The 11,130-nt window shown below is 39.4% G+C and overlaps 2 protein-coding genes across 2 annotated transcripts; both read left to right on the top strand.

The window, feature by feature from the left end:
• The first annotated feature begins 711 nt into the window (after positions 1-711).
• Positions 712-5,123, top strand: eif4ebp2 (eukaryotic translation initiation factor 4E binding protein 2). Its single transcript, XM_085799961.1, has 3 exons — positions 712-1,016; positions 2,626-2,805; positions 2,992-5,123. The coding sequence occupies exons 1-3, from the start codon at positions 884-886 to the stop codon at positions 3,021-3,023; spliced, it is 345 nt and encodes a 114-aa protein (XP_085656087.1). The 5' UTR covers positions 712-883; the 3' UTR covers positions 3,024-5,123.
• A 1,844-nt stretch (positions 5,124-6,967) lies between these two features.
• On the top strand, positions 6,968-10,536 carry rps24 (ribosomal protein S24). Its single transcript, XM_085799958.1, has 5 exons — positions 6,968-7,004; positions 7,741-7,806; positions 7,894-8,103; positions 8,741-8,854; positions 10,410-10,536. Exons 1-5 carry the CDS (start codon positions 7,002-7,004, stop codon positions 10,410-10,412), a joined length of 396 nt encoding a protein of 131 aa, XP_085656084.1. The 5' UTR covers positions 6,968-7,001; the 3' UTR covers positions 10,413-10,536.
• Positions 10,537-11,130: the final 594 nt, after the last annotated feature.

The following is an 11,130-nucleotide window of genomic DNA, read 5'->3' as shown; positions in this document are numbered from 1 at the left end:
AATTAAACAGAAGTATTGTAATTGTAATACGAAACACGATGTTCGCTGGTATTGTAGTAATAAAAAGTAGGCTAAGTATTGAATAGACATTATTTTGTGATAAATAGGCTACATTTTGCTGATAGTAGCCTATTTTTGTACTCTTGCTAAAATAAGATTCTGAAACTTTAAGTACTTATGAAATTTGTATTTTATATTGTTGTAATTAGTACTTCTCCCACCACTGGTCTGCTTATTCAATCTAATAAAGTTGTCCTTTTTACTTGTACAGAAAACGACAAGATGCACTAAAAGGCAGCATTAGCAATGACTCTGTTAATCATTACAGTTTTGATAATGATTAATTTATTAATAATGTCATTTTGTTAGACCCACGTACGCACGGAAGTATGAGGGCAAGTATCCAAATCGTACTGTCAAGGAAAAAGACAATTAATTTAATTGATTAATTGAAATAAACAAACAATAGGCCTAGAGATAAATATTATAGGCTAATCAACTTTTCAGAGACTTAAAATGATGTTCAGGGTCAGTTATAAATTAGTAAAATAATGGAAGTCATTTGGGATATTTTTCTTCAGAGTATTGAATTGACTTTTATAAAATGAAAATGATTTCTCCCAGCGGGCTGGCTGTGGTTAGGTGCTTACCGCCGCTGATGACGCCGCGCCCCGCTGACCTCACATCCGCCCGCAGCCTGTCGTGCTTCCTGCCTTGCTGAGGGAGGGGACGGTGCTGACGGCTGGGAGGACGAAAGGAGAAAGAAAGCTTTAGGGAAGATAAAAGAGAAGAGGGGAACGGCCCGGGTATCCACCGTCCGTCGGGAAATAAACACCCCAGATTCCTGTAGCTGCTGGATTTGTCACCACATCGGCGCGGAAAAATGTCGACCAGTCGTCAGCTTAGCGAGAGCAGGGCCATCCCGACCAGGACGGTGTTGATCAACGACACAACGCAGCTACCTCATGACTATTGTACCACCCCCGGAGGCACTTTATTCTCTACCACTCCTGGAGGTAAAGTCTATTTGATCATATAATTTGTAAAGAAAAAAAAACCGTGTTCATGACAGTTATCTTTTACTGTGGTGTTTGTGCTCTCACCAAACCTTGCAGTGTTGCTGTCACTGTGGCCTAGGCTGCCTTGTCATCCTGATCAAAACAAAAACAAAGCTAAGCCCCGCCCCCTTGCTCTCTACCTGCCCTCTGATTGGCTGGTTTGCAGCGCAGAGATTCTGATGAATGTATTGTCGCCCATCACAGTTATTAACAAAAGCCAACATATTTGTCACCCATGGCAAATATTATGCCCTGTAGGCTGTAGATTTAAGCAGAAACAGAAGCCAGCTATGTATCATACAATATTATTGTTTGGAGCACAGCCAGACTGCAATGAATGACTGATTAGAGTGATTAATCCCTTCTACATGAGGAAGTACAAAAAGTATAGCACACTTTACTGTAAATAAACCACTGTAGGATACCGAGTGTAGCTGACATGAAGAGATCTTTTTGTCAAGGCATTTCATTTGCTATGTTCATCTACAATTAATTTGATTGCTTTGCATTTAAAATACCAGAAAATAGTCAAACCTAATAAACTGTCCAGAACCTATTCATGTTACATTGATTAGATTTTTCTTTTTTCTCGACTCTATTGATTTATGGTCAGTGGTAAATGGACTGCATTCATATTATGCTTTCCTAGTCTTGACAACCACTCAAGTGCTGTAGATTTCACATGAACGTACTCTCACACACACATTCATACAGATCTTGTTCTATACATAACACTTCTCTAACACACCTTTTAAATATAATGTGGTTATGAACCGCCTCTCATATATCTCACATAACAGGAAAGATGTACACGTACTGTACAAAAAAAAACAGAAGTGAAACTTCGGCTGAAAAGCTCTCACACCAGACATTTCCATCTGCTAGACACAGGTTTTGCTTTGCAATAAATGCTGGAACTGAGCCACTGATAATGTCAAAGTTCTGCCTGTGCTTTACTGCCATGAAAAGTCAAAATGTCTGCAGCTGTGGAAACGGTCAATGAATAGAATTTGTTTGGAAACCAAATCAATAAACAAAGAGATCTGTGATGCAAGCTAAAATTATGAGCTTGCTGTTGACCAGATCTGCTCAGAAAAGAACGCAGGACATATTTTGAAGAGGAAAGAAAAAACTCATGAAGCTCATTAATCCAACTTGCAAGTCAAATTCAATTTATGAAGATCGATCAGGAGAACCACTATGAGATGATAAGTCTGTGCAGTATTGTACTCCAGTATTGTGCTTTTAATTGGGATTTGTGGGGGCTTCCCAAGAAGGGCATGACAGAGAAGGTTGGGAACCATTTTCAAAGACCAAGTGCAGTCACACTGTCTGGCTCATATTCTTGATGAGTCACATTTAGCTTCTGTTTGGTGTTTTTGCCATATTTGGGTTGTACATTTGTTTTCTAGCTCAACCAAGTCTTGCATTTTCATTGTCAAGGCCCAGAGCATGACAAATAATGATGGCTGCCAGATGGGAAGACACTTCCAGAAAAGTCTGGATGAAGACCAGACTAATTTCCTCAGTTACTGAACCTCAACCTTGATATGCGTCTTGTTTGCAGGAACCCGGATCATCTATGACCGCAAGTTCCTACTGGACCGGCGTAACTCTCCCATAGCCCAGACTCCCCCAGCTCACCTGCCTGTCATCCCCGGGGTGACCAGCCAAAACATCCTGAGAGAGAACCGGAAGAATGAAGCCAACAACCACATCAACAACCATGATGGCAAACCCACAACCGGTAAGACTTCTAATATGCAATAGGAATTGTTTTATTAGTAGAGTCGCCAACATGTCTCTGCTCAGACATGTGACTCACACACACCCTGTATACCGTAATAACCATTGTAATAATAAAACAACAACCCAGCCTGCTTCTCTCACACTCTATTGTCTTCTCTCTTTGTTTCTTTCTTTGTCTCCAAAGGTGATGATGCGCAGTTTGAGATGGACATCTAACTGTCTAAAACCTCACCAGCAAAAAGCAAATGACCTGGCATCAAGGTGCCAGTGGCTTGGCTTGTAGAAACCAATGTTGTGAGCCCTCATGGCAGCCATCTTCTTTAGCTCTCTGTCTCGCTGCTGGATGTAATGTGTGTAAACCATGGGGATTCAGTGCATCATACATACAGGTACAGTGCGGCCAACTCTGGAAGCTAGCTTAATTTGAATAGATTTCCATGGTTACCAAATGCTGTACAATTCAACAACCACACAACACAGGGAGTGGGCATGAATATGAAACACCCAGACACTTTGTCCAATTAGTAAATGGCAGTGCTCATTTTTACAGCTTTCTGAGTCAGGACACTTAACAGAGCACACTGTAAAACCAACATTATTCCAAGTTAACTGGGGGATAAAGTGGTCATTTCAATTACTGGCCTTAGAATTAGTCAAAAGTTTCCATATTCATCACAGTCTTTAGTTTTGAAGGCCTTTGTGAGCATGTTATTTAACTGATTTTTTTTCTTTTGGAACTACTTGAAAAGCTCCACAATCTATCATTGGTTGTTTGGTCAGTTTAGTTTCCCCTGATGCTATGTAAAGGGACGCTTTATTGTTGTTTTTATTTTCCAATTAGGTGAAGAATTCATGCCATTCCAAGATTTTACTTTCCATTATCAACACAGGCCTGTTTTCCGGTTTTCAGGGGAATCCATTTTTTTCACGGAAAAAACACAACAAAAAGTTTAGGCCTTTATTTAATTGTTTCATAGTCTCAAATGATTGTATTTCCCTCTACGACGTAAAGTTAATTGTAACCCGGCATCAGTGGACAAGCTTTTCATTTATAACATTTCAACAACATCAAGCAGCTGGGGTCACCCCTGCTGTGATCTTGCTAGAAATTTTATTTACAAATTTCTCTACTGCCAAGAAAAATGAGTACACCTTTAAAAGCCTACGTCAGCCCAGCCAGCTTTGTCATACTGGCACAATCTTTGTGCTCTTAATTTGATACATTTTCTTGGCAACATCTGGCAGAAGTTTTTCAATAATCCAGATCAGATGAAGATTTAGAACAATATTGCAATGATTGATATCCCAGTGTTCATTTTTAGGTGAAAAACAAGAAGATTTAAAAAAACAGAAAAAAACTTGAAATACTCCAGATGTTTTATATGCATTTTATTTTTAATACAGTTTCTTAGTATTGAGGGTATTTGGTTGGGAATAAGCACTGTCAAGCCTTTGGATTTGTTAGATGTGTCAAGGAACCAGAAAACATTGTTTGCATCAGGCTTGATGGATGCCGTCCCTTAATCTACAAATCTGTCCCCAGTGTCCTTAATCCGTTGTACATTACCTTATTCTCTTCACGTGTCATGTCTGCCCATGCCTTACTTTACATGAGATGCAGTAACAAAAACTAGGTTCCTTGTCATCAAATTTGTACTTTCCAACAGATGTTTATTTTTTCACTGTAACACTGAACAGGTAACATTGTACCTAGCAATTGAGCAAAACAAATCCTTTTTTTTTTTTTTTTTTCCTTAAAGCAGCTGTGAAGTTTGATAGTGGGATGACATATAAGTCATTTTGGGATTCTGAAGTTTCAGATGGTGTTGTGGTTAAAAAAGAGTGCCACATGCTCATATAGTCCCATTTTTAGTTTACTAGTTTATTTTATTTTCACTCCAGTCATCTTAGCTGCTCGGTTTGTCATTCATAATCCATGAATTCAAGTTTGTTTCTCCGTGTGACTGGAACCACTGAAAAGATATTTATCAAAGATTTTTTTTTTCGTTTTGGCTTTGGTAATTAACTCTTGGCCATGTTTGGTGACAAATACGTCGAGGGGGTTACTTGAACCCAATTTGCATTGCACATTTTTGGCAACAACTCTTTCTATTACAGCATCATAATTCAAATTGCAAATTTATATCAAACAAGTTTGGTTTGACGATGAGGGCTTAACATTGTGTGCTGAAAGAGATGTGAAACAAACTTACTGTAACTTTCTGTTCTGATTTTAAGCAACTTTATTTTAAATGGAAACTCCAATGGCAGTGGACACCGTTGCTGCAAGATCAATAAAGTTCCGTAACAAAGAAAGTAAGATGTTGTGTTTTTAATTGACTCTCTTTTTGCGTAGTCTTCTGGTTTTTCTCTTTGTATTTTCTCTATTCTCACCATTTTGTTACCACAGTGTTCCTCTGCCTCAGTAACAACTGATTCATGTTGTGCACAGTGGAGCAATCCAAATGTCACATCACACATACTCATTAACAAACTAAAAATAAAATCTCTTGTGGCCATTTTGTGTTATTTCTCACACTCAATTGCTCATTCATAAGACACTGTTTCCTCAGGCTGATAACTGAGATCTCTCTTCCAGACTAATAGATGGAACCAGGGTTCCCAATGCAAGCCACAAGCCATCTCAGGTTCATTGCATGTCAGTTGGTCTTAGTCATTAGATTAATTTGAATTTTTCTACCTATACCATTTAGGTGCAAAATCAGCTGTCTGTCATAGAAAGGTTTTGAGCCCTTTATTATTGATTTAAAACTGATGCATATTCCCCCAACCTGTAGACTGGTGTTTATTCGAATAAACGTAAACTAACATGGAAAACTGGGGATCAGACACCCTAAACAATGTGCGGTGAGTGGTAGGTGACAGGAGTGTAGATTTAGTAGGAGCCTGACAGTTAATTTAGCCCTGGGCCCCTACCTTAACAGGTTAATCTGGCCATGAGCACACATCCAAGGTAAACTGCAATGTCTATATTTGTATGGTCATGTGCACTTTTTACATTTTGTTAAAAGTCTATCTCAATAGTGTTCCAGAGAGGTCTGTCTGTAGCTCTTGCAATACTGCCACCCTGTGGATCTAAGATGAACTTTGAGTGGTGTTTGCCCATTGTACAGTCTGCAGTTCAAATTCAGGTTTTTAATTTACACGCCCAACAGCCTCTTCCCATGATTTTACCTTGAAGGCCTTGCCTTTCATTCACAAAGACTTGAGAGATTTGCTTACAATTCTTAATCTGATACATATGTATGGAAGTATGTCAATCGAGTCTGTAGGTCAGGGGTGGGGGAACTTTTTGGCTCAGGGGCCACACTGAGTTTTAAAATGTGATGGCCAGTATCAGTTGGATTGAGTGTGTTTGTGTGAACTAATAGAAATTAGATGTAAAAGCCATTACCTAAAAATAAAAGACAAAATAACTTTCAATTTCAGAGAGAGCAGTGTTGTTGGTCACCCGTTTTTGCCAGCACATCAAAGTTTGCGGTCTTTGCTATAATTCAGACAATTTTGTACCAAAATTTGCCAGGCTGGATTAAAGAGCCCAACAGGCTGCATGGCCAGCAGGCCTTCGTTTACCCATGCTTGCTGTAGGTAGTTAGTTTATCTCAGCCTATCATGAGGTAAGGGCATATGTGTAAAACAACAACAACTTCATCTTTGTTTTTATATGTGGACTCTCTGGTTTGCTAACCAGCTCTGTTGATTTTAACTTAAAAATAAATAATAAATCCTATTATACTATATCATTCTAATACATGGAGCAATACAACATCTTTATCACTTAATTTGACTTTTTGAAGAAGTTTACTTATTGCAGTGATATACATTGTAGCCCACCTTATTGTGAAAAATCATGCTTAAAAATTCATAATGATGTGTTTTGTTTTGGTTTGCTTTGGGGTTTTTTCTTTTGACAATTTTACGTATTAGAAAATGTCAATTGTCATCTGGATGCCTACAAACACAAAAGAATAAGAGCAGCAGACTTTTGGCTTTATTGCCCTCTACTACAAAATGTATTTATTTATTTATTTTTAATCGTTACACGCATTTTCTGAAGTCGTTTTTACGTCAGGCACTTGAGGTAGAAGCCCGACCAATTTTCTGCAGGCATTAATCCGGGCGCCTGCCGGTCCTTCCTCCTTTTCTACGTCCCTGAGCGAGGCCGGCGTAAAGATGGTGAGTCTTGTGGCAAAAATTACAACTAAAATCCGTTCATCATCGAGGCCATCCGTCCACTGACAAACATTTACTGCAGACTAAGTGATCGTTAATGTCTGCTCGATAATAAAATGTCAATATTGACGCGATATGGAACTATATAAGAGGAAATTGAGCGGCACCGTTCAGATGCTACCCTGCTCCTGTAGTCGCTACTCCTGGTACACACTTCATCTTTACCACTCGGGGATGCCGTGTATTGTTTCCACACTGAGTGTTTATACATTTTCAATCACTACTCAACTTAATTTAGCCCCACAGTTGCTCAATAAACACACACTGAGGTATTTAAGCTTAATTGAGTTGTTATTGTACAGACGTGGAGTCCTAGCTCCTAGCTACGGTAGTGTGTGTTAATGCTAACGGTAGCACACACCATGTTGACACCCGTAGTCAGGCCCTCACTCCTTGCGAATAGGGATATTACTCGAATATTATATTAATAAGTCTCGTCAGCTGACTCGTTATTGTTTGTAACAACAGGCTGCATTGAGTTTGTTGAGTCACTAAAGGTACTATCTAGAAAGATGGGTACCTAAGCTAGCATGTTGGCTAAGAAGCCCCTGGTAACTTTTCCACCTGGCATTGTAGTTTGTCTTTTTGGAGTGGTTGAAGCTCAAACCTGAACTAAAGTAGATTCAATTTGTTTGTAAAAGCTGATCTTGAGATGACATGTGCTCTTCCTCCTCTACAGAATGACACAGTGACAGTAAGGACCCGCAAGTTCATGACGAACCGGCTGCTTCAGAGGAAGCAAATGGTAAGGTTTCAATCCCAACTCCACATTTGGTCCAGTCTTTCACATCCTTGGGCCTTCTTGTTAAAACAAGTCTTTTCCTCTCTGCAGGTCGTCGATGTCCTGCATCCCGGCAAGGCCACAGTCCCCAAGACTGAAATCAGGGAGAAACTTGCCAAGATGTACAAGACCACTCCTGATGTCGTGTTCGTCTTTGGCTTCAGGACTCAGTTCGGTGGCGGCAAGACAACAGGCTTTGCCATGGTGTACGATTCCCTCGACTATGCCAAGAAGAATGAGCCCAAACACAGACTGGCCAGAGTGAGTGTTGGAGCATGTCCTCTTATAGCTGACAATTTAACATGTTAAGTTATTTGGGTTTTATTCCCTCCCGTTATTCTAAATTTAACAACAGTGAACAGCTACAACGTCTATGTTCTGGATCTCAAATGTGGTATTGAGTGGGTGGTCTTTGCTTATGTTGTAGAGGCTCTTAGCTCCCATCAGTATTGTCAGTTGCTGAGTGTGTCCCATTTCTAATGTACATCAAGTAGCTTGCAGGTGGCAGCGAAGCAGCACTTGATGGTGTAAAAGGTTGGATGAGAAGTATTTAGAAAGGTGTGTGAAGGCATGAGAAGTACTGTCGAAATGCCAGTTGATTATCCGCAGTTTACAAGAGGCACTTGGTAAAGCTGGAGCAGTGGATTTGTAGCCTGCTTTGTTCAACTTCAATATCAGCAGGCTACTGCACTGATATTTTTGTAACCATCAAAGCAAATCAGTTGAGCACCTTCGTAGAGCAGTATACTGCTCTTGATGCAACACAGGAATGATTGTCACATATGTCTGAACAGGCTGCCAGTATGATCTTAATGTGCTGGTAATGAGCAACCAATGTTATCATTATGTTGTGAGTATGACATGGTTAATTAAATGTTTTTTTATTTGTGTTCCTCAGCATGGTCTGTATGAGAAAAAGAAGACCTCAAGGAAACAGCGCAAGGAACGCAAGAACAGAATGAAGAAAGTACGAGGCATCAAGAAGGCCAGTGTGGGCGCTGCTGGCAAAAAGGTAATTTCACTGCTCTGTGCCAAAACAGTCACGGACCACATTTGTAGTCTTGCACAAGTACTTGATACCGGTATTCCTGTGATAATCTGCCATATGGAAGTAGGAGTTGTCCTTCTTAACCAAAGCAAAAACAGAAGAGTTATGGTAGACAATGTTGCAATCAATACACTTGATTCTTTATTGATTTCCATTGCTCACCTGTTCTTTTCCTACCCTGCTAATCTTTGTTTTTCACAACATTTTACTGTTTTAATTTCCTTTGTCATCTTTCCAAACGTATCAATTTTTCTTCGGGAACTGTAGAAGGTAAATGTTGTTTACACATAGACTAACTGCAGTGTGCAGATAATCCAGGAGTGATAGATAATGGCTAATTACTCCCCTTACACCCTCACTCATCATCTAAGAGCCAAAGCTTTTTCCCCTTTTTGGATGTACGTGATGCATCCAATATAAAATATGACCTGGCTGATCCCTCTTTTAATACTAATGACTGTAAGTATAAATTGAAAATTGCTGTAGATCCCATCTTGGAAACCTAATAGCACTGTAAGGTGATCCTGCAGCTAATAAAATAGAGCATAAATTCAGCACTAATCAGTAAATGTTCCTGCTGTAGATGTTTTTAATGAAACCCTGCCTCCCCCTGTACCCTCTATGACAGCAACCACTGGCCTGAAGTCACCTGGAATAGGTCTCTGAATTAAAAAAAAGTCCAGCTGGGCTGTTTTTAATATGAAAATTTCACCTGTTACAGCTACAGCACAGCTGGCTTGTAAAAAATATTGATGCTGATCAGACATGTCTAACACACCAAAGCCATCTAAAATCCATTCAGAGATCTTTTCTGTTTTTCTGTTTCAATTTTCAACATGTTAACATTATTTTGTTCCATCCCCTGTTCTTTTGCTTCCCATGGATTTCTTTTGCAGAAATGAGGTGTCAGTGTGCAGGTATAGAAGCAGAATAAGCATGGTGTGCCATTGTGTTGCACATCAAAAGCTGATAGACCTGAGCTGTGCCATGCATGTCTCACCCTTCTTTACCCCGCAGTTTTCCTCTAGTGCGATTCCCTCTTTCCCATGTTGTTTAATAGGTTTCCCATCTTTCCCAGTCCCCTTTTTTCCTCTGTCTCTGCTATAATAATAATAATGTCATATCCCTGAGGTTTTGCCTTACTGCTTACATCTTAATGGACAAGTGCTTTGACGTTGCTTCATATTGCTAGTTAGTAGAAGCAGATCTCGAGTGTTAGCATGTGGATCTTAGTGGGGGTTTTTAAAGTGTGAGTGTGGGGCAGTTAGTGTGTGTGAATTTCTCACTTAAATTTTGTCTCCCCTTAAATTGTCTTACGCAAGTCAAAAGTGTGTTTTTTGATTTTATCTACTGCATATGAAGTTTTTAACTATGGTGTTGGGGTATTTTGCTCCACTGAAATACTACTTGTCAACGTTTGCAGTGTCAATGTGCACTCGTTAACTTTACAGTACTCACCTTGTTTTGTTGTACACATGATGCTGGCTCTTGCACTCATTTTTCTCCTCTCTCCCCACAGTGAGCCCGGACAGCCAGGGATGGTCTACGTGCTCAATATGTTCTTGTATATTGTCATCAAATAAAATTTGGAAAAAATCTGAAAATGTTTGGTCCTTTATATGAATTTTAACAACCATTTTCTGACTCTTGATTGATTTGAGCTCGTCTGAATAGACCTAGATGGACATGTTTTGAGTGTCTTTGGAAAAGATAAATACCCACTTGTGTTAAAGCAGACTGTAGCCAGGCTTCACCACTTAATGTGACATGCTTTTCTATAGGAACTGCTGAATGATGCCAGTCCACGCTGTGTCCACACATCCATGTTGTATCGAGTGTTTCAGTACACATTGCACAATATTCACTACATAATTTGATTTGATCAATACTGAACACATGGGAATTGTTGTGGTTTTGCAATGACATTACTGCAAAACAGCTGGTCTCTTCAGCCTTTTATTGTTGTGCTACTTCTAAAATGATTTGGTACTGTCAAAGTTTAGAAACTCGGTGATAGGAAAGCTGTAAAAAAACATTTTTTAAATCAATTTCACAATTTTGTAGATTCTCCCGAGCATGCTGGCAACTTTGAGGCACATTTTTTGTTGTGTACTCAATTTTAATTTTAATTGAACTTAATTTTTATTTTTGTTACTCATCAGAAGCTTCTTTTTTTACCCCCTAGCAGATCTGTTTGATTTTGCAAATGCTTTCAGTTTAGTTTTGCAATGAATCAAAAA

Source organism: Trachurus japonicus, chromosome 15 (genome assembly GCF_045865225.1).
Source record: "Trachurus japonicus isolate A0001 chromosome 15, Traja_1.0".
Taxonomy (NCBI): domain Eukaryota; kingdom Metazoa; phylum Chordata; class Actinopteri; order Carangiformes; family Carangidae; genus Trachurus; species Trachurus japonicus.
The sequence above is the reverse complement of the archived record's forward strand: the minus strand, read 5'-3'. Positions and strand labels throughout refer to the sequence as shown.

Excerpts from the sequence above, each read along its gene's own strand:
- eif4ebp2 (XM_085799961.1), top strand. The coding sequence starts at position 884 with ATGTCGACCAGTCGTCAGCTTAGCGAGAGCAGGGCCATCCCGACCAGG. Across the intron at positions 1,017-2,625 it reads ATTCTCTACCACTCCTGGAG|GAACCCGGATCATCTATGAC; the intron begins GTAAAGTCTATT and ends TCTTGTTTGCAG. Across the intron at positions 2,806-2,991 it reads TGATGGCAAACCCACAACCG|GTGATGATGCGCAGTTTGAG; the intron begins GTAAGACTTCTA and ends TTGTCTCCAAAG.
- rps24 (XM_085799958.1), top strand. Across the intron at positions 7,807-7,893 it reads TGCTTCAGAGGAAGCAAATG|GTCGTCGATGTCCTGCATCC; the intron begins GTAAGGTTTCAA and ends TCCTCTCTGCAG. Across the intron at positions 8,104-8,740 it reads CCAAACACAGACTGGCCAGA|CATGGTCTGTATGAGAAAAA; the intron begins GTGAGTGTTGGA and ends TGTGTTCCTCAG.